The sequence below is a fragment of the Solanum lycopersicum genome, chromosome 1, assembly GCF_036512215.1.
Source record: "Solanum lycopersicum chromosome 1, SLM_r2.1".
NCBI lineage: Eukaryota > Viridiplantae > Streptophyta > Magnoliopsida > Solanales > Solanaceae > Solanum > Solanum lycopersicum.
Window position 1 is genome coordinate 64,489,091 of NC_090800.1, and position 24,465 is coordinate 64,513,555.

General features: G+C 34.7%; 1 protein-coding gene across 1 annotated transcript; it reads right to left on the reverse strand.

The window, feature by feature from the left end:
* Positions 1-21,358: 21,358 nt before the first annotated feature.
* LOC138344711 (uncharacterized) lies at positions 21,359-22,737 on the reverse strand. Its single transcript, XM_069294721.1, has 4 exons — positions 22,428-22,737; positions 22,130-22,286; positions 21,837-21,925; positions 21,359-21,702 (listed from the first exon to the last, which is right to left on the reverse strand). The coding sequence occupies exons 1-4, from the start codon at positions 22,735-22,737 to the stop codon at positions 21,359-21,361; spliced, it is 900 nt and encodes a 299-aa protein (XP_069150822.1).
* Between the last annotated feature and the right edge of the window lie 1,728 nt (positions 22,738-24,465).

A 24,465-nucleotide genomic window follows, 5' to 3' on the forward strand; every position in this document is an offset into this window, starting at 1 on the left:
CCTTAGAATAATGCAGATGACAAGTTCACACAAATAATGAGGAGATGACCATTTTCATAACACCGCACAGTTCACAACCACACAAACATGAAGTTACATCAACAATGATTCAACAAGACTTCAACCCTTTCTCAACACAACACACATAAATAATTAATCACATTGCCTTTTGTTATCCCCATTCTTTTCATCATTACAATTAATCAGTGTGGGCAAATCAACCCATCAACAATCCCGTTACTTCCAAACATATACCACAAGGACATACACACATTTCATACACTTAACAAGAGTTTAGAAATCCACTTGCCTCAATTTATCGAACAATCACTTCAAAACTTTAGCCTTCCTCCTTTGTTGCACTTCCAAATAAAATTTAGTCTATTCAAATAATTAAACACTACAAGGTTTCGAAGTTAACAACACACATATTGCACGTGTCTAGACTAAACCAAAAAAACTCACGCAAAATTATAATTAAGTTCTTAAGTTTCAAAATTAGGATTAAATTTTTAATTTCTTTTCAATATCATAAATCTTAGGACATTCACTTAATACCATATACCTAATACTTAATTATATATATTAATATATCAAAACTTAAATGATAATATGAAAACTATTAAAAGGATCTCAAATTGATCCCAGTTTATATCACCCATATTTGAACACCAAAATAAAGATATTTCATGAAATACTTTTATACGGAAGGCTTCTTGCATGTCTATTTACCTCCCTTCCTAATAATTGTTTCATGATCATCAACAATTGGTCATAATTACTTAATGACTAAGGTGAAATTTATGCTAAATAACATATGCATACATGTACACAAAATTAAAAATTAGTTTCACATATTAGTGTAAATTATACACGTTTTAATCTAAAAATCTACTTCTAATTACATAAAAACTTAATAGAAAGGATGAAAATAATTACCTTGACGCCTTGAGATAAAAATATTGATTTTTCTCCTCCTTTTCCCTTTTCTTTTCTCCCTTTCTTTTCTTTTCTTCTCTGCGTTTTTGTTAGATCGTTCTTTTCTTTCTCTTTCTTATAAGCCGTGCGGCTTTATAACAATTTAGGGCACTTGCCCCCCTTTTCTTATTATTTTATATTATGTATTTAATTAATTAATTTCCTTTTCTTTTTTTTCATTATTATTAGCAACAAAAAAAATCTTTTATTAAATCTAAAAAAATCGTGTCACTCATTCTTACAAGTCATATAAATTATTTATAAAATCTACTACAAAGGTTAATATAAAAAAAATAATAGTTGGAATCTCTAAAACGACTAAGATGGTCGTTACATTATCCACCACTAAAAATCATGTTCGTCCTCGAACATAAAATAGGAGAAGGAAGAATTATTGACGTTATCAAAAATCTAATGCATGATCTTCCAGAGTCGTTGTTCATCTCTCCATGAAAGCTTATCTTTAACACCATTCTATCAAGACTAACTAACAAGAACTGAACTATAGAGAATTTGACAGATCTACATATCAGAAGTGATTGTCAAGCTACATACTAACCCATGAACCGAATCTAAACTGAAACCCCTTGGACTATAACACAATAATCAAATGATAAATCTTTTCTCACATAGAAAAGATAACGTTCTATTGATACTAGCTACAACAAGAAGTGAACCTGAACCAATCATCACATACTCATAGTGCACAAACCATCACACATCTTATAACGTTTCGCTTTTCAGAACACAATCTTTTTACAAGTTTAAGTTATAAAAATCTGATCTTTAGACTTCGGGTATCCATCAAATAAGAACAAGATAAAGTATGCACCCAACAAGTGGTACACTCTAGGATGCAAAACCATTAACAACACTGTCAGATAACTGTAACTCTTCATGTAAGCTCCTCTATAAAAAAAAAATTTCATACGCAATGGCGTGCATGTAGAACCAATAGTATTCTTCTACTTTCTCAAACAACACCAAATATGCCATGACTGAAATGATCAAGTCTGCGCAAGGATGTCACTCTACCATGAGAACAATCACAAGATCGGTACACCCGATCCACCACTAGAAATTCACCCGTAAATATGAAAACATGTATGTGTATAGGTAGCAAATCACACTCTAAGACTAGATACTTCTTTTTATAGTGCCCATATCAAACATTTGCATTTATTTGACTCTATCTCTTTAATTTTCTAGTTACCCACAATCACCAATTTAGTCTCGATTATAATTTCTCACATATTTGCTTTATCGAACCACAACTGCTCTTTACAATACTTCACTAAGGTCAACACTTTTAATTCTAAAAGGAACTTCATAGTCGCACCAACCATTTATCTTATTCTCAAATCGTCACTAGTATTAAAATCTTCTTAACAAACACATTATTTCCTCAAAAATTTTCAAACTATGGTTACCTCTCTTTCTTCTTAAGCATTCCATGGCAAGTACATGTCCTACAAAAAAAAAATTGATAACACTAGTTTCAAATATGATAGTACCTTTCCATTGATATCAAACTATTAAATTACACCCGAAGTCAACTCTACACCACTTTCACATACCATGCTTCGATTGTCATTCCTAATCATCACATACCTCATGCCAATACTTATAGAAATATTAGGTCTCCCTAATTATTCTATATACTATGGGCACATAATCTCTATTTACCATCACGTATCTATGTAACACATCACAACAAGTGATTCCAAAAAAAAATTCATCAATGACCATGTATAATTGTATGTCCATACTATTACGTATCCATAAGTCACTTAACAAAATCTGAACCGTTTAGCTCCACATAACAACACATACTCTTACACATCTCACGGGTTTTACCCAAATCAACACTCAATCTTCATAAAAGCTGCTGATAAATTCCTAGTAAGTCTATACCGAATTGATTCACAATCATAGTCATATTAGAACTATATATGTACATTCATAGACCCTTTAACTAAGAACCAAGAGTATTCTTATTCCTTCACATCTTCTAAATTCTTTCGATGACACAAATTTTAAAATACCTTGAACTCTTCAATACACCAAACTCTTTTTCTCTTCGCTAACTTGCTTACCAATCTTATCCTTGAAATAAAAACACTACATGAAATCCCATTTAGGTATAACAATCAATAGTAACCAAATTTAATACTCAAATTATTTTAAAGTCCTTCAAATGCTTCATACTCAATGTGATCAATCATTTCTTACCCCTTACCAATTCATACCTTGACAAAACACACTGCCACAAATCTAAACTCACAATGAAAAACATGAATTTTGAATTCAATTATGTAACTCAATTCTTTTATCTATTGAAATTAGCTCATACATAGAAAATATTTACAAATTTGGACATCTTAGCTTATTATTGATCGCCTATCCATCAACCTTGTCATACATTTTCTTAAAAATCCAATGGTACCTGTTACCAAATTCGAAACTATAAAAGAGCTTATCACCACACTCGATTCCAACTGTGTAGGTTTCTTTCTCAATTCTTACCCAATATATATATATATATATATATATATATACACACATTTTTTTATCAATCTAATGAACGTGTGACACTATTACCATAACCAAAATGAAACAGATGAAATCACGTATCCTTGAACTAAATTCTCTACTCTCTAAAGATATATCTTTATAATTATAGTAAATGTCTATTTTCTCGATTGTCTCTTTCCAATGACTAAAATACTTCCCACTAATTCTTTTCCATTTATGATTCTAGCTTCTTTCAATTCTATTCAAGCGAAATTTTCAACACATCATACAACTTTTCATACAACCACATTGTTCATCAAATAGTGGAAAACCACAACCTTAGATGCTCACAAGTCGTTATTACCATAAAAACTCGTTTAACCCTCAATTATTATTTTATGATTTAGTCTCAATTGCAATCCATCACAAACACCTATTATCATCATGCTTAGTTAGCTCTTGTTATCACCACGAAGTCAACTATTTCATTAATATGAATCCTTAAACCCAGTTATACCAATCCAATCCAAACAACTAACCCACTTTTATCTGCACTTCCTTACTAAAACTCTTAATTATCTTCACACAAGTATACTCTTTAGGACTTCCTTTACCCATATGCTTGTCATTTAATATTGATCCAATTTCTTGGACATTACGATGAAATCACCACTCATTTAAAATCTTTGAGATACATTTCACGACTTAAACACATCAATACGGTACTAAAGATCCACCACTAAAAGCTTCCTTATAAATAATTGTTAATTCATTCTTCCGTAGTAAAAAAAAAACTAGTTAGATTCTCAAATATGAATACAACACCAAATCTTATTATATGAGCATGTGATACAATTGATAAATCCTTAAGTAGTATTCACACTTGACAATTTGACGTATCTGTTTTTATATACCACTAGTACCACATCGCGAAAGTCTGTTAAATCCACCACTAAAACACATCATACCCATCGAGAAGATCGTATCAAAATAGCCCATACATATTATGAAAACTTTGCTAACTGTGTTTTCTCAATTTACATTGTTCATTATCTTGCAATCATTTTAATTCGTCCACTTTCAATTATCGAACTACATTCTTTTCATAACTATATCACTTTCACCTTAGTATTAGGTTTAACATTCAAGTTATACACAACACACTAACTACTCACATGAGAAACTATGCATGAGTCATCACATAAATGAGAGTGAATGGAGTGAAGCGATGATAGTAAAAACTAAGCCAAGCATGCACGATTGAGATCCAAAAAGTGAAGATTTTTCTTAAAAGTCACTATAGCCTCTCGAAGATAAGTACATACGTCTCCGTACAGATCCTCAAGACTCTACTTAGACTCGGCTTGTACACACGTGAGACCTATGAACCTGGGGCTCTGATACCATTTTGTCACGACCCAAAAATGGGCGTGATGACACTCGTCTTATCCCACCAAGACAAGTCAGCCTAAAACTCAACCATTACAATAAAGTGCGGAAGTAAAATATAAGTAACTTTAAACCCCCAAAACCTGGTAGTCACGTGTACAAGCCTCTAAAGTATTAATATTGATTCAAAAGAAAACTCAAGTCTCAAATGAACTTGTTTCTAGAATAGAACAAGATCATAATTAAGGAGAAGAAAGTCTGCTGCGATGGAAACAACTACCTGACAAATCTCCAAGAAGCCTCGGAAAAGAAGATAATGACAAGTACAACAAAAATTCAGGCTTATAACCTACAAAAATTTGTAGAAGCAAGGGGTGAGTACCAAACCACACGGTACTCAGCAAGTAAACGTCTAAACACAAGCTAAGGGAATGAAATACGGGTACTCCTACCACCCCCAACCAAACCTCCACAACTACAACCTGCATTAAAATCAACCCAACCTAACAGCACACAATTTACATAGCACGTATCTCAACAACAACACTTCAACAAATTATATATCCGCAATAACAAGCTCAATATTGATTAATCACAAGTTCCACAGAAAGGCATTCAGAAGATCAGCAAAACACGATATCAAGTTCACTAATGATAAGTATGTGCAATGCAATGGAATGCAATGTCAAGTATAATGATGCATGTCTGGCCTAGTGATACACACCCGCTGTCTCTCAGTCCGGGACCCACGGGGGACATATCTGTCCATGCATCTGTCGCGGCGCACGACACGACCCTCGATAATAGTAACCATCATAGCGCGCGATACGTCCCTCGAAATATAGTATCCATCGCGGTGCGCGATACGTCCCTCGAAATGGTACATCCTCTTAAGTACCCATTCTTTCTCAATGCACATAACACTTGTCACAAGCAATGCCTCAGAATAATGCAGATGACAAGTTCACACAAATAATGAGGAGATGATAATTTTCATAACATAGCACAGTTCAAAACCACACAAACATGAAGTTACATCAACAATGATTCAACAAGACTTCAACCCTTTCTCAACACAACACACATAAATAATTAATCACATTGCCTTTTGTTATCCCCATTCTTTTCATCATTAGAATTAATCAATGTGGGCAAATCAACCCATCACTAATCCGTTACTTCCAAACATATACCACAAGGACATACACACATTTCATACACTTAGCAAGAGTTTAGAAATCCACTTGCCTTATCGAACAATCACTTCGAAACATTAGCGTTCCTCCTTCGTTGCACTTCCAAATAAAATTCAGTCTATTCAAATAATTAAACACTATAAGGTTTCGAAGTGAACAACACACATATTGCACGTGTCTAGACTAAACCAAAAAAACCCACGCAAAATTATAATTAAGTTCTTAAGTTTCAAGATTAGGATTAAATTTTTAATTTCTTTTCAATATCATAAATCTTAGGACATTCACTTAATACCATATACCTAATACTTAATTATATATATTAATATATCAAAACTTAAATGATAATATGAAAAGTATTAAAAGGATCTCAAATGATCCCAGTTTATATCACCCATATTTGAACACCAAAATAAAGATATTTCATGAAATACTTTTATACGGAAGGCTTCTTGCATGTCTATTTACCTCCCTTCCTAATAATTGTTTCATGATCATCAACAATTGGTCATAATTAATTAATGACTAAGGTGAAATTTATGCTAAATAACATATGCATACATGTACACAAAATTAAAAATTAGTTTCACATATTAGTGTAAATTATACACATTTTAATCTAAAAATCTACTTCTAATTACATAAAAACTTAATAGAAAGGATGAAAATAATTACCTTGACGCCTTGAGATAAAAATATTGATTTTTCTCCTCCTTTTCCCTTTTCTTTTCTCCCTTTCTTTTCTTTTCTTCTCTGCGTTTTTTTAGATCGTTTTTTTCTTTCTCTTTCTTATAAGCCGTGCGGCTTTATAACAATTTAGGGCACTTTCCCCCCTTTTCTTATTATTTTATTTTATGTATTTAATTAATTAATTTCCTTTTGTTCTTTTTCCATTATTATTAGCAACAACAAAAAATCTTTTATTAAATCTAAAAAAATCGTGTCACTCATTCTTACAAGTCATATAAATTATTTATAAAATCTACTAAAAAGGTTAATATAAAAAAATAATAGTTGGAATCTCTAAAACGACTAAGAGGGTCGTTACATATACTATCTCTTTCCAAGAAACACAAATTAAAGACTTGGCAAATGAAACTTAGATTTTCTCTAAAAATTCATAAGCTTGAAAACTGAAGGTCATTTCAAGGAAGAACACTGATCATCAACAAGGAACCAGATGATGTGCTAAAGAGTCTTGTTTTATTTAGAGATTACTGTATTACATTCTTACATTGTGAATATGTTCCTAATTTTGTAGAGGATTCAGATATTTGGTTCGGGTTTGTAAAAGTCTTAATCAGTTAAGTTTAACTGATTTAGTGGGCAACATTGTTTTGTTGCTTAGTAAAATTCTAAGTCATCTAGATTTTGGTGGTTTAGTAGGCGGTGTGGTATCTGCTAAGCAAAGTCTAAGTTATCTAGGGGTGATAACTTAGTGGGCGGTGCTGTATTTGCTTAGGCTCTTCAAACAATAGGTAGATTACATGACCGTGAGATTAATAAAGTTTCTCAGATTAGTTGTAACCGAGTTTTACTTTTTCTTAAGAAGACTAGTAAAGACGGTTGAGAATATTATGCAACAAGTCGTGATTTTACTCCCTTTAGCAAGGAGGTTTCCACGTAAACTATCTGTGTTGTTTTCTTCATATTGTTTAATCTTGTGCACTTTTTTGTTGTATCAAGGGACCTGGTCCATTTACTGATAGTGGAATCACCCGTTCTAACAAGTGGTATGAGAGCAGGTGCTCTCTAGCTGGTTAACACCAAGAGAGATTTATGTGGAAAGATGGTTGCTCCACTCAACATAGATCAATAAGCATCAAAAAAGGAGTTGCAGAAAGAGAAGTCTCTAGATATCATGATGATATCTGGTGAAACTTTTGATGAATACAAGGACATGACATGCCTCACGAGAAGGTATCAAAAATGGGATAGGAAGCATAGAGGCTTGCAAAAGGAAGAAAAATGAAACAGAGTTGTAAATGCAAACCAACAATTCCACAAGTGCGAAAATCCAGGGCATTTTGATTTCCCCATGCATAAGGTTAAAGTCAAAACTTATCAAAGATCTGGAGGAGAGAATGGCAGAAAAACAGACCCAATCCTCTATAAGAAAGCAAGAAATGTTGCAGTTGGCTACATCATGAAGAAACCTTTTGATGTATGAGGAGACTCCTCAAGTCTAATGTCATGTAGATGTACCCATTTTTGTAGTCAAAGGTGATGAAGATGTGTTTGATACCACATTTGCTTTGATGGAAAAATCTGATGATGAGGAAGGTGAAGAAGAGGTAACCCTTTCCGATCTTAAACAAAACTTGCATGTTTACTGTGTTGAGAAGTTGAGAATTCTAGTTGTTGTTTTGATTGACTCTATCCTTGAGTCAACAACTGAAAAGGATTTGATGAACAATATCCTAGATATTCTACATGAAGAAAAGGTAACCTTGGTTGACCAAATGTCTGTTGCGAAAGAAAATGTGGTAGTTTTTCTATAAATTTAAAATTTAGAACTCAAGAATTGATTTAAGATGTTGAGTGAGAAATTAGGCAAAGGAAAAGGAGAGGCTAGTGTATGCAAATGGAGTTAGAAACTAGTCTGAACACTACTGAAACAACAACTTGCTATGGCCGAAGAACTGAACAAATCTTTCAAATGGACCACATTATCAAAATTTCTTTCCAATTCTATATGTCAAGGTCAAAATGATAGAAAGGGGTTAGGAAATTCAAGCAAAAGTCATTTTTACAATCTCAATGGCAAAGATGTGCCCATTTCCAATAGTTTGTTGTGTCCCCATTGTGGTCGTGATGGTCACTTGAAGAAGGATTGTATATATTTAAAAAAGACCCAGGATAACCTCTCAAAATATTTTAAATAGAGAAATAGGAAGATAAAGGGATTTGGTCAACCGAACAAGAAGAAGAAAAAAGGAACTAGTCAACATAGGAGCAATCAGAAGATGGAACCTGGTCAACAAAATAATTGGCAGAAGAAGGGACCTATTAAACATAAGAAGGGGCCTACTCTTGCTTCTGTTTTTAAGTTGAAATATATCAATCTGCCTCACTAGACAAAGAATTCTCTTATCACTCCTTTAAAAGCTTACTTGGAACTCCAACTAAAGTGGGTTCCAAAGGCTAACAGGTGATATAATATTCTTGTGAGAGGAAGTGGCAACAACAAGTGTCAATTCATGAATGGTGGATGCTCAAAGCATTGGACTTTCTCTCTCTCAAGGAACTTCATAGTGGAGGTGTCTTATTTGGTAATTGCAAGAAAAGGTATGTTCTTTTTGAAGTCATGTTTTTGAAATCTATGGAATACACTATTGAAATTTTGTACTATGTTACTGGTTGAAGTTCAATCTTTCAAGTATTTCATAGATGTGTGATGAATTAAAATAAAGTGAATTTCTTATAAAAGTAAAGGTGTGGTCACAAATTTTCTCTCTCAGGCAATGATTTGAGTAAAAAAAAGATGCAAGAACATGTATATTGCTGATATATTAGTGCTTGTTGAGACAATCTCACTTGCTTTCGTGCATAAAGTGAGAATGTTAAGGTATGACACAAGAGATGTTTCTCATGTGTATATTGCTTTGCTGCACAAACCTGTGTCGTAGGACCTGGTCCCAGTCTGCATAAGAAATGATATTTGTAAATGACAAAGGATGTGGCGGTGATGTTAAGGAGAAGAAAATTAGACCATCCTTCAGGTAAAATATGCAGGCTTTTAATCTTTCAAGATTCCTCACGATGAAGTGATGAATGTAACATGTTTTCTGACAAAAATGATAATATTTAGTAGTGTAATCTCAATGATGTTGAAAGAGTATGTGTGGGATATTATTAATCCAGCAAGACTTAGCCGGTGTATAAAAAGTGTGCATTGAAAAAAATGTTCATATGGTTTTGGATGAGTGTAGAAGAATTGAGAAGTTGCAAAAGAAAAAAAACTAGAAAACTATGAGTTGGAAGGGCTGCTTCAGAATAAGAGAGATTGTCTATACAGTGAGCTTGTCGAAGAACATTCTCTTTATCAATCCAGCAATCTCAAAGAAGCTGATGCATATGATGAACCTGATGAGGGACCCGGTCCTCTAGAAAGCGTTGAACAAAGATGATGCAGTTCAAACTGACAAAGCGAATTCGGAAGGTGAGAATGAAGAAGCTGATCAAGTTCAGTTTGAATGATGCAAAGTCAGACAGTCGGTTCCTAAACAAGTTGATCGGTTTGTCCAGGTTACTCCTCAATAATGGCTTTAAGATATGTAACATTGTCAAAAAACCCTCCCTTTGAATTCACTATGAAAGGAATTGTTGATTATTCAGGTACATATTGATGATGTCATTTTTCAGACAATCATCGAGGTGTTATGTGAAATGTTTATTTCACTCATATTTGGTGAGGGTTAAAATGATCATAATGGAAGAATCAAATATCTTCTTGGAGCTATAGATCAAGCAAATCTCAAAAGTTACCTTTGGTTGTCAAGAAAAGTACATTTGTGAGCTGCTCAATTGTCTTAATATACTTGAAGTGAAGATAATGAGAAAGAAAGGTGATGTCATCTTGAAGTTTTGTAAAATGGAGGATCAAGTGGATGATATATTTACAAAATAGCTAAGCTAGGACAAGTTTTATACTCGTATGGGAACTTAGCTATAGGCAAGAAGATTATACAACGTTCATTGTAATTGATGTCTGATCAAAGACGGGGACCTGGTAACAGTTCATAGATACTAAAGAAGCTAAAAAAAGTTTCATGTTATGACTGCCTAAAATAATTCTAGGCTCATAGGCACTAACTTGAAGGTATATGTTGATGAACCTTGTTCAGAGATTCCATTCTTATATAATGGAATCACATTTGAAAGCTGCTAAGAAAAACCTAACACATTCAAAGAAGACATGACATGGTTCTACTCCGTCCATCAAGATACTTTTTGACTTGGAGGAACAAGGTGATGTTGATCATGATGGATATCCCGTTGATATAAAGAGTACCTCATGAATGGCTTATAGGTTCATCTCTCACTCATAGGGAACTAAAAGGCAAGAACAGTTACTCTTTCAACAATTGAGGCAAAATAAGTAGCAGGTAAAGCTTGAAGTGATCAACTTTTGTATATCAAGTAACATCCTAAAGCTCTTAGATGATATGGCTGAGATAATCAAGTTCAAGTTGGGAATGCTGAAACCCTCTTCAACAGATCCTGCCTGAAGTAATCAACCCTCTCATGACTATGCAAAGGGAGCAGGTATCCTTGTTTTTGAGTTATGTATGTTTTAGCAAGTCCAGTTTCATACCTTTGGTAGGTGTGCACGCATGACAAAAGACCTGAAGGAAAAGGGAGAATCATGACAGACCTAGGCAATTACATTCAACCTATAGAGAGGGACGTGGTCCATTCTCCAAGATTATCACTCTTAACATTGCATTTTGAATTATGCATGACAACTGTTGCGATCGCCAGATGTATGATCGTTGTGCCATCTTTTAAAAACCAAGATGACACTTTATTCTAATTCCCTTGTACTTCATATGTCTTTTCATATCCCCATAAAACTCAACTTCCCTTCCAAAAGTCAGAAATACTCAAAACCCTCTTTTCCCTTCTCTCTAAAGACTTTCAAATGCTTTAACCCTTTATTCTTACTGGAAAATTTTCTGATGAAGATGTTTTTAAGTGTGAAGAGGGATCTGGTCCTCCATGAAAAATGAAGAAGTGGAAAAGATGATGTTCAAAAAGGGAGAAGTTTATATTCTGAAAACTCAATTATTTTGAAGAGGAAGGTGTAAAAAAACTCATCTTCTTGGTTCCTCAATTGTTGATCGATTTATCTTACAGGTCTTGAGTTGTTTTTTTTACCAATGTTTCTTTTATGAGAAACTCAAGCTGGTGTTGGAAGCTATGAAATTGCTCGTGTTAACTAGAATGATAAAATGGGTTGTCTAAAACTCCAGCTTCTGAAACAAAACTATCGGAGAGACCAAGTGCCAAAACTATAAAAAATAAATTGGCAACCCTGAAGGTTTAACATATAGGTCAGGATGCACAGAATGCTATACATTAAGAAAAGATTCTTGAAATCTTATGCTACGGAATATGATATATTAATTCTATTCTTTCAGTCCCTTGCCTCTAATTAATTCCTTCTTTTCCTATATCTTTATGTCAGTCCTCATTACTCTTTTGGAGCATTGTTCTGGTTTTCATTTATAATCATATTTGCAATGCTTTGATGGATAATTTTTGTATGGATGAAAAATGTAGTGTTTCTACTGACTTGTCTCGTTACTTTATGTCTTTTTACTTTCACTCAGTGTTGCCTATGAAATCATGAATTTTGTTGAACTGCATATCTGTCAACTTGGTTTACTGTTTTAACCATTTTTTATGATGTAAAAAGGGGAAAATTTGTTAAGATAAGGTATTAGATAAATGGTGTTATAAATGCTTGAAGAAGTATGTGATAAATGGTGTTATCACTGATGGAAGAAGATGTGGGTCATGCCGATGGGGGGAATCAATGCTACCTACTTGAAGAGGAAATGGTTTTGTCGAAGGGGGAATCAATGCTAGCTACCTGAGGAGGATCTGGTCTTGGCGATAGGGGAAAAAGAAGAAGTTGAACAAGTTTGTCATCATCAAAAAGGGGGAAAAAGATATGTTGTTGTTTTGATGAGTTGACAATCTTCCGGATGATTCAACTCTAGTTACCCTAAGAATTCTTATTTATAGGGGGAACTAGTGAATGAGTATGTCATCATCAAAAGTGGGGAAAATTCTATGTTGATGTTTTGATGATTTGACAAACTTTGGGAATAATTGAACAGTAGTTACCCCAAGAATTCTTGTTGACAGGGGGAACTGCAGAATAATAAGTATGTTATCATCAAAAAGGCGGAAAATGTTAGTTCAAAGCGTGTTGAAGATGTTAGCTCAAACTTGATATGATGTTTTGATAATTTAACAAACTGATTGATCTAATAAGGAACCATATTCTTGTGTTTGGAACTGCTGACAGTGAGATTAATAATAAACTCTCTGTGAGGTATATTTGTGTGCTATCATAAAAAGGGGGAAAATGTATTCTAGGTGCTTTGATGAACCTCACAAATGCGGGGACCGTTTCCCTGACACAGTTCTCTCGTCCAGATAATAATGGGGTACAGTCGTAAAAATTGTCATGTCCGGTGGTAGGTGAAAAATTCCAGTATCCTACACCAATAAGAAGAGTGGACGAGATTGTATGTTTCAGTATCTTACAAATGCAAGGACCTAGTCCCAGGCAGAGTTTCCTCCATCATAAACATAATTGGTTACAGCTGTAACCAATTATATTCATTAATCCAAAGAAGGAAGTAAGTCGGCAAGCCTTTTCTAGAACTCACAAAGAAGTTTGCAACGGACCTGGTCCCCACAAACAAGGGATTTTGTCCTCACAAGACTGAGATGTGAAAAGGTAAAAAGACAACTGTTAGATAAGCTGTCACCTATGATGTTGTAGGTGCACAGTTTTACCAATAGCAGGACTTTAGCCAATGGGATGAGTTCAACAAATTTGTGGTGAATTATATTATCTCTTTCCAAGAAACAAAAAATTGAAGACTTGTCAAACTAAACTTAGATTTTCTCTAAGAATTCATAAGCTTGAAAAGTGAAGTCCATCTTAAAGGAAGAACACTAATCATCAACAAGTAAGCAGATGAAGTGCTAAAGAGTGTTGTTGTGTTTAGAGATTAGTGTCTTACGTTCTTACATTGTAAATCTGTTCCTAATTTATAAAGTACTCAGATATTTGGTTCGAGTTTGTAAAAGTCTAAATCAGTTAAAGTTAGCTGATTCAGTGGGAAACATTGTTTTGTTTCTTAGTCAAATTCTAAGTCATCTAGAGTAAAGTGGTTTAGTGGGCGGTGTGGTATCCGCTTAAGAAAGTCTAAGTTATCTAGGGGGGATAGATTAGTGCGCAGTGTTGTATCCTCTTAGGCTCTTCAAGTAATAGGTAAATTACTTGACCGTAAGATTAATAAATTTTTCCTACATTGATTGTAATCGGGTTTCACTTTTGCTTGAGAAGACTAGTGAAGATGGTTAAAAGTCGTGTCCAACATGTCGTGGTTTTACTCTCTTGAGCAAGGAGGTATCCACGTAAACTGCATGCGTTGTGTTCTTCATATTGTTTAATCTTTTGCACTGTTTTTGTTGTGTCAAGAGGACCTGGTCCATTGACTGATAGTAGACGCACCCATTCCAACACCATCCTAACTTTAGCTTTTAAAGGCTTGTCTAGTGTGTGAAACACGAGCTCATTGTGTGACATATTACTTGCACATCCACTATATATGAACCATGAGGATTTGTTGTCTGTGTATTTTCTACATGAGAAGACAAGCTTTCTTCTACATTTTCGGACTTATCAGCAAAATTTTCCTACTGCACATGATTTTGTTTTGGCTGATTCTGCCTGACACTAAAGTTTTTCTCAATATGACCCATGTTTCTAAAGAATCTACACTGAATCGATGGCTTTCCTGTGAACTAACAATCTTTTTCTTGATGATTGGTTCTATTACAGTGGCTGCAAGGTGGAAACTTCCCTTTCTTCGAAGATTCCTTTCATGGTTTTCCCTTTGCCACTTTATCTCCCTCCATCCTTTTATTATCCTTCATAGTCTGTTTGCCTTTGTGTTGTGCCTAAAATTCAAATTCTGATACTTCTTCATCTCTTATACTTGATCTTTGTTCTTGGGCTTGCAACTTGCTGATTAGTTCTACCATAGATAAAATCTTCAAAAAGTTAGATTCTTGTATTGCTTGAATCTTGGACCTGAATAGTGCCGGTAAGCTTATCATAATATTCTCCGCGAACTTTGAATCTTGAAAGGTTTCACTAAACAACCTTATTTTGTTAACGGTCTCGAAAAGTTTTGCAGAATACTCTTTCACAGTATCGCCTTTTTTATCTATTACATCTCAATTTCTCTTTTGAGAGTTAAGATTTTTATAGTCTTCACTCTGTCACTTCCATCAAACTCCTCTTTTAGATTCTCGCATTCTTCTTTAGGTGTTTCACAAGCCATTATTCTTATTAAAATCAGTCTATTTGTATTTTTACATACATCTTAGAGTTATTTGAATCCTTGTATAAATTCAGAATTTACAGCATGTTTTCAAACAACATTTCTTTGTGTTGCAATTGCTTTTAAATTGCTTTATAGTGAAATGAGTTTGTGTTATTGAGTTATGTTACTCGTTAGTTGAGTAGAGCCAAGCTAAGTGTTCTTCCTTACTCTTTCAAGCTTAAGTTGTTTAGCATTCCAACTCGCATACTAGTACATTCAATGAGTTGATTTCAGTTGGCCTACATCTATCCAGACACAGGTAACTAGGATTAGCATCTGAATCACCATTGAACAAGTTGAGCACTCTAGCAGTTGGTGTGCCTCCTTGCATTCCTGAGGACTCCTTTTATTATTTTGTCTTTTAGTACTTTCTTTATTGGAATGTTGTGGGGTCTGTCCTTATATCCATCTCAGTTTTAGAAGGCTTCATAGATAAGCAGTCAAATGTTAGTCCTTTATTCATTCCAATTCTTCTTAAATTTTTAAGACTTGGGTTACTTCCTTTGGGCAGATGAATGTTTTAAACCTTTACAACATTCTCAGTTATTGTGTTTTCTCTGTTCAGTGAAGTTTGATCATTATAGTTATTGATTATTTTCTTCCGATAAGTAAAGTAAGCAAGGTCAAGCGTCCGCTCGAGGCCAGCAATGGTCTTCGAGTGTCGGTTACGTCTCTGATGTAGGTTTGGGGTGTGAAAAACTTGATATTAGAGCACAAATTTGAAAAGTCCTAGGGTGTCTATGAAGCCGTTTTTTTAGAGTCCTAGTTATCGATGTGAAATGCGTCACATATATATTTAGAAGGCTACAATATTTAGGAAATTTTTCCCTTCTTTCATATTACTTTCGTGCATTAGAGTTTATCTGTAAAAGTTTCTCTCCGATTCGTGCTTGCGCATGTTTTCAAATAACCATACCTCCACGAAGAGAAGTAAGAGGTCCTTTACTTAAAGGAACATTGAGGAACAAGGGTATATTATAGGGTCATTATATAGAACTGTAAATATAACACACAATATACAAAAGAGGCCTGAAAGTGCCCAAGAAGTTAAACTAACACAAGACCAAATCAAGATGAACAAAAGACCAAAAGAAGTAAGAAACATAAGCTGGAAGTTAAGAAATGCCAATTATCTGACAGTATCCTAGAAGTATATATTTCTTTACAAACTCACATTTTTCCCCAAAGTGAAAAAGTAAGTGATTGTAATATGGGAACCACTAGCTTGATCTAGATTAAGAAATTGGAGTCATGTATTCAGTTTGTTCACATGTGATATTAGAGGTAACGTCCATTCTCGCTAATTTTTTTAGTATACGAATTTCATTCTCTCAAGCACTGTTTTTTTCCTGTTGCACATGTTTTAGTAAAATGAAATTTATGGATGTTTTTCCTGTATCATTCCCATGCCAATTAAGTACACATGCGCTTTGGTTAATATCTTTTCCACTCTCAAAATATTGAATACGTGTCATTTGAAGGCTAACAAACTTCGACAAAAGCATGGAAGAAAATATCTGAAAGAATCGACATCACTTTAAACTTGGATATTGATGGCCTTACAACTTTTGATTCTTCCTCAAGCCTTGATTCTCGTTTTTAAAGAGAAGAGAAGAAACTGCCAATGATTTAGTTTCCCCAAATGTTAAAGCGACAATATATCCTCATCAATGTGGAGGATTTGAGTTTATTTGAAAATATATTACTAGAGATATATAATTCTTGAGAGGATCAGAGATAGCCTATCTTCTAGTAAGGAAGGACAAATAATATCACATCCACCTGGCACCGAAAAAACAAGTCTCACCATAGTATTTCATCAGTCATTTCTGCAGATGTTTCGAAAGGTCTGCATGTAATCATAGCTTAAATCTTTTTAACTAGGAAGTCGAGTTCCTAAAATAGGAGTTGGACATTCCTTCTACAAAGATGAATTATTTCCACCTCCCATTTCTCAATCTCTATTTCCCAGGTAAATGGATTACTGGAGGGAGCTATGATTACATGGCGACACTATGGAAACATCTAGAGAAATTACTAAAGAAACATTATGGTTAATTGGGATTTTCCGATGCTAGTTGCAAGTGAGATAATGCCTCGTCCCTTACTCATAGATAGGGTCTCTCAAAGCTTCTCAAGAATATTATTCCACATGAACTCAAATTCTCCATTTTGATGAGGATACACTGTGGCTTTAGCAATTTGGAGAACTAAATCCCACACGGTTTCTTCTCCATAAATAGAAGAATCATGAGCTGCAAAAGAATTAGAAACTCTAAAGACATCAACATACAAAAGTGATGGTGACTCTCCACAATATTTTCTTTCGTACCTCCCTCGATTTTTCTAAGATTGCAGATGAAAACATAAATTCAAGAATTTAAGAGTAAGCCAAAAAAAATTGGAGAGTACACAATATTTTGAAAGAAAAGTGGTTGATAGGATAAAATTCATATGCTCACAAAAGGAGAGAAGATAAAATTCTTTCAAAATGGACATATGAACAAATTGAACGGATGAGTCAAATTTGTTCATCTAGAACAACATGGTTGTACCTCATTTGACGGTCACTAAGTTGGCGACTCTGCATCGACGATGCTTATTTATTCGTAATGTGACTCCAGGATACACATCTCTATTTCAACAAAAAGATCTTCACTGTCCTTTTCCCATTCTTCTTTCTCTCGGGGAAGTGGTTTCTTGCCTTCAAATCGAAACATTATAAAAAGTGTTTCTTTCAAAAAAAAATTATTTTTCTCTCTTATTATGCTTATCAATAATTTTATTGACTCAACAATAAACTTCAGAAACTCGAATTCTTTCGGAACCTTCTTCAGATTCTTCAAAGAACATTAGTTGAAAATTCAAATTTTAAATCACAATATGACATTATATAAGCAACAACTTTGGATTTCTCCGCTCTCCACACATGCTTGAGGTAGAAGAAACAACCATATTCGTTGCATTTAACATGGGATTAACCTCCACAATGATAACAACATCAAGTTCAGTCTCTTCTTCCTCCTCCTCCTCTTTCGCAATGATAACAACATCAGGATCACTCTCCTCTTGAATACATAGAATATAAAATAGCATAGTTAAATAACCATATCTTTTGTTCCACAACCATGACTCATCCTTATGTGCAAAATTTGCACTGTCAAACCTCCCATATAAAGGAAATGTTTTATCCACCATTTCTACTTTAACAATCAAACTATCTTTAGATTCTGTTGGAAAGAAAAAGAAAATCTAAGGGAGAAAGTGAACAGAGAATAGAGCAAAACAAAAGTGAAGCTACTGCCCAACTTCTTGTTTCTGGTTTGTTTTTTGCCATTATGAAACTAACGAGACCTACCTATTAAATAGGCTAACAATGAAACTGAAATACTGAAATTTAGTTACCCACTAATTACTAGTTAGCTACTAATCTGCCACTATATCTAACCTTGCTAAAATAAAGGGAACTAACTAACAACCTCCTAAAGACTTGGTCAAGTATCTTTGAATCACTTCTCAACACTCCCCCTTGATTCAAACCTGCAAACTCCAAGTTTACCTCTGAAGAACTCGTGCTTTGCTTGCGGAAGTGACTTCGTGAAGATGTCTGCTATTTGCTCATTTGTATCACAAGACTTCAAAGTAATTTCTCCAGTATAAACAAGACCTCAAATATAGTGATAGCGAATATCAATGTGTTTTGTTCTACTGTGAAATGCAGGCTTTTTTCGTGATCGCAATAGCAGATATATTGTCACAAAAAATCTTAGTCGCACCAGCTGGTTTTTGAATAAAGTCTGCAACAAGTCTCCTTAACCAAACTGCTTGACAAGCTGCAGAGGTTGCTGCAATATATTCAGCCTCTAAAGTTGATAAGGCCACTACTTCCTGCTTCTTTGAACTCCATGAAATTGCTCCAAATCCACGATTAAACAAGAAACCAGATGTGCTTTTTCTGTCATCAATGTTGCCTGCATAGTCACTATCAGTAAAGCCAGTTAGTGTGAAATTTGTTACCTAAGAATAGAAAATTCCATGCTCTGTTTTCCCAGCAATATATCTCAACACTCTCTTTGCAGCTACAAGGTGAAGCTTGCTTGGCTTGTGCATAAATCTCCATATGACTCCAACAGAGAAAGCGATGTCTGGTCTTGTATGAGACAAGTAGTTCAAATCACCAACCAGACATCTAAAATAAGTCGCATGTGCCATTTCAGAACCATCATCACGACACAACTTCTCATTAGTATTCATTGGCGTAGCAGCAATTTTACAATTTACCATAGTAAATTTTTTCAAAAGATCTGTTGCATATTTTCTTTGTTAAAGAAATATTCCATCAATTCCCTGTTTCACCTCAAGAACAAGAAAATAATGCAGCATACCCAAATCAGACATCTCAAAATTCTTCATCATGCAGTCCTTAAATTCTGTGACGATCGACTCACTTGAACCCATATATATCATATCGTCAACGTAAAGACATACAACCAAAAAATAATTTTTACCTTCTTGTTTTACATAAAGAGTAGGCTCATTGTTACATCTTTCAAAACCATTCTCCTGGAAATACGAATCAAGTTTGAAGTACCATGCCCGCGGCGCTTGCTTTAAGCCATAGAGTGCCTTTTTTAACCTGTAAACCTTATCTTCTTTCCCATTAACTACAAAACCTTTAGGCTGTGAGACATAAACTTCCTCTTCCAAATCACCATTTAAAAAGGCAGATTTAACATCAAATTGATACACTGGCCAATTTAAATTAGCAGTCAAGGCTAAGAAAGTTTTCACAGTTTCAAAGCGGGCAACAGGAGAAAAAGTCTCGTCGAAGTCAATACCTTGTTGTTGGGGATAACCCTTTGCGAAGAGCCTTGCCTTGTGTTTTTGGATGCTGCCATCTGCATGCTATTTGGTTCTAAACACCCATTTGATCCCAATAGCTTTCTTTCCTTCTGGCAAATTTACCAAGTCCCATGTTTGATTCTTTTGAATAGCCAACAATTCCTCTTCCATAGCTTTGCACCATTTATCCTCTGTTTCAGCATCTTCAAAGAAAATAGGATCTGAAACAAGTAAAGCAAAAATACAAGATATATTGTCAGCATATCTGGAATTTGGTTTTCCATCCCTTGTTGATCTTCTTAATGGAGTTGGATCAGCTGAAGGTTTTTCCAATGTAGGAGATGTTACTGGTGCAATTGATGAGGTAGTCGATGGACCTGCCAAAAACTGATCTGCTCCATACTCTTGATCAACAATAACGCCAGAAGGCAACAATTGAATATTTGAACTTTCATTTCCTAAATTAAAGTTCCAGCTTGCATCTTCATTAAACACAACATTTCTATTGACCATAATTTTGCCACTCACGGGATTGTATAGCTTATAGGCTTTGGATTGTGAGCTATATCCAACAAAGATACATTTTTCATCAAGCTTACGTCGAGCCTGCGAATTAATCAAAGCATAAGCTATACATCCAAAGACATGTAAGTGGATTACCTTTGGCTTGTTACCTCTCTAAGATTCATATGGTATTCGATTAAACACTGCCTTGGTTGGTGAAATATTCAGCAAATAGACAGCAGTGGCAACAGCTTCAGCCCAAAAACACTTCAGTACACCTCTACCTTCCATCATGCTTCTACCCATCTCGACAACTGTGCGGTTCTTTCGTTCAGCTACACCATTCTGCTCTGATGTATAAGGTGTTGTGAGCTCTCTGTGTATTCCATTTTCCTCACAAAAGGAACATAATTCTTTTGACATAAACTCACCACCTCTATCTGCCCGAAGAGTTTTGAGTCTACATCAACTTTGCCTCTCAACAAAAGATTTAAATTTCTTGAAATTGTCAAATGTTTCAGATTTAAATTTCAAGAAATATATCCAACTCATACGAGTATAATCATCAGTAAAAAGCAGAAAGTATCGACTTCCTCCTGAGGACTCAACACTCATAGGACCGCACAAATCAGCATGTACTAACTCAACACGAACAGAAGCTCTCCTAGACTTGCCTACAGGAAAAACCTTTTTACTTAGTTTTCCATAAACACAGCTTTCACAAAAATCAAGATTCTTAACTTTTGGCAACCCAAAAACCATTTCCTTTTGGATCAATAACTTCATCCCATTAACATTTTAATGACCATAACGCAAATGCCACAGTCTAGTTTCATCATCTCCACTAGCTACCATAACACACTTTTCAACCATTGAAACTTCTAAAGGAAACATTTTGTTGTTAGTCATTGGAACTTTAGCAATGGTTTTCCCAGATTTCTTATTTTTAATAGTGCAAACACCATCATCAAAAGAAATTGAGTACCCGCTAATCATTAGTTGTCCAATGCTAAGCAAATTATGAGATAGGCTAGGAACAAACATCACATCTTCTAAAATTTTAGCATTACCTTGGTTGGTCATAATGCTAACAGTGCCTTCGCCTTCAACCTGAATCTTCTTTTTATCTCCAAGCCTCACGTCTGATTTTTTTTTGAGTCATCGAGATCTTTGAACAATGATTTTGTTCCAGACATATGATTGGAACATCCACTGTCTAAAAACCAAACATCGTTAGGAGTCCCCTTTTCACAAGAAAGGGCCATGAACAACTTACATTCATCACCATTTTTCTCTGCAAAGCTTTCTTGGTTATTCTCATCCTCCCTTTTATGCAAAGAATAAGCTTCTTTATGACCTGGTTTTCTGCAGTAGTGGCACAAAAACATCCTTTGCTTGTTTTCATTCGGTCCTCCTCTATCTCGACTTCTTCCTTGGTCTCTTCCATGACCTCTTCCTTGAAAGCCACCTATGCCTCAGCCACGATTTGCAAAGTTTTCTAGCTTATCTTTCTGATGAGTGGACTCCCCCTTCACCTGAAATGCCTTTTCTATATTTTTTTCATGTGACCTTAGGAGCCTCTCTTCATGAGCTTTCAAAGAACTCATTAGTTCATCAAAAGTATAATCAGATAAGTCATGGGATTCCTCAATCGCAGCAACAATATGTTCAAATTCTGGAGTAAGACTCCTTAAAACTTTTGCTACAACTGTTTCTTCAGATATATCTTCACCATAAGACTTCATTTGATTAACAAGAGAAGAAACTCTAGACAAATAAGTTTGAACAGATTCATTAATTTTCATAGAATGATTTTCAAAGTCACGACGATAAGTCTGCAATTTTACCGTAATCACCTTAGCTCAACCTTGAAATTCCTTCTTCAAAATCTTCCATGCCTGAGAAGATGTAGTTTCTGCTGCAATTCTTGAAAAAATTGTATCATGAACTTCTTGTTGAATCAGGAACAAAGCTTTGGCGTCTTTCTTTTTGATCTCTTTCAATTTTTCTGCCTTTTCGTCAGAGCCTGCTAGATCAACAAAGCCTTCTTCCACCAGCTCCCAAACTTCTTGTGATTTGAAAAGAGTTTTCATTTTGATACTGCAAAACCCATACTTTTCACCAGTAGAAATTGGCATGAGGGGATGCAAAGATGATGAAATACCACACACTGCCATTTTTTTTCTTTTGCTCTCACACTTCCTCTTTTGTATCACTCAAATACTCAGTTCATATAAACCTCACGACTCACTCAATTTCCAGAAAAGAACCTTGCTCTGATACCAGATTTGTTGGAAAGAAAAAGGAAATCTAAGGTAGAAAGTGAACAGAGAATAGAGCAAAAGAAAAGTGAAGCTATTGCCCAATTTCTTGTTTCTGGTTTTTTTGCTAGTATGAAACTAACGAGACCTGCCTATTCAATAGGCTTACAATGAAACTGAAATACTGAAATTTAGGTACCCACTAATTACTAGTTATCTACTAATCTGCCACTATATCTAACCTTGCTAAAATAAAGGGAACTAACTAACAACCTCCTAAAAACTTGGTCAAGTATCTTTGAATCACTTCTCAACAGATTCAAGCATCAAATAATGTTTGCCCTTACAAAATAAGGAATAACCCTTAGATATCATTTAAGTCACACTTAACACGTTACATGATAAAAAAAGAACATACTACACAACATGTGTTAACTTTGTACCTTGTCTAGTGTGAAAGGAAACTGAACCTTTTCCGTGCGCATCAACCATTTAACTATTTCCCATCCTAAATTTAGGTTTTAATGACTTGTCTAGTGTGTGAAACACGAGCTCATTGGTGAAATATGACTCGTACATCCACTATATATGATCCTTGAGGATTTGTTGGCTATGGTTTTTCTACATGAGAAGCCATACACAAGCTTTGTTCTACATTTTTGGACTATTCAACAAAATTTGCCTATCCACAAGGTTTTATTGTTGTTCATTTTTCCTGGACCTACAATTTTTCTCAATATGACCAAATTTTCTATAGAATCTACATTGAATTGATGGCTTTCTTCTAAATCAATAGTCTTTTTATTAATGATTGGTTCTTTTACAGTGGTTACAAGGTGGAAACTTCCCTTTGTTTGAAGATTCATTCCATGATTTTCCCTTTGTTTCTTTATCTCCCTCCATCCTTTTATTGTCCTTCATAGTATTTTTGCCTTTATGTTGTGCCTAAAATGCCACTTGTGCTACGTCTTCATGTCTTATACTTGATATTTGTTCTTGGGCTTGCAACTTGCTGATCAGTTCTGCCACAAATAAAGTCTTCAAATCAAAAGATTCTTGTATTGCCTTAATCTTGGACTCGAACCATACTGATAAGCTTATCATAATCTTCTCCACAAACTTTGAATCTGGAAAGGTTTTACTAAACAAACATATTTTGTTAACAGTCTCGAAAAGTTTGGCAGAATACTTTTTCACAATATCTCCTTCTTTCATCCTTAACATCTCAAATTCTCTTTTGAGAGTTAAAAGTTTGACAGTCTTCACTCTGTCACTTCCGTCGAACTCATCTTTTAGCTTCTCTTAGGTGTTTTGCAAGCCATTATTCTTGTGAAAATTAAATACAAAATTGCTGAACAAAGACATGTGAGAGCCTTTGGTTTCCTTGAATTCGCATCTTCATAAATCTTCATGTGTAAAACTGTTGGATTTGGTCCAAGTGGAAGAGGATCATTTTCACTTTCAATTGTTTACCATAGACTAAGAGGTTTCAGATAATCCTTTATCTTTATAATCCATATGTGAAAATATTTTCCAGTAAACATAGGATGTCTTGCATCCAAGAAGTCGTTGGATGTCATGTTACTACTTCTCAGCTCTCACCTTAGAAAGAGAAAAAGCCTTGGCCTTTTTTCCTTCACAGGT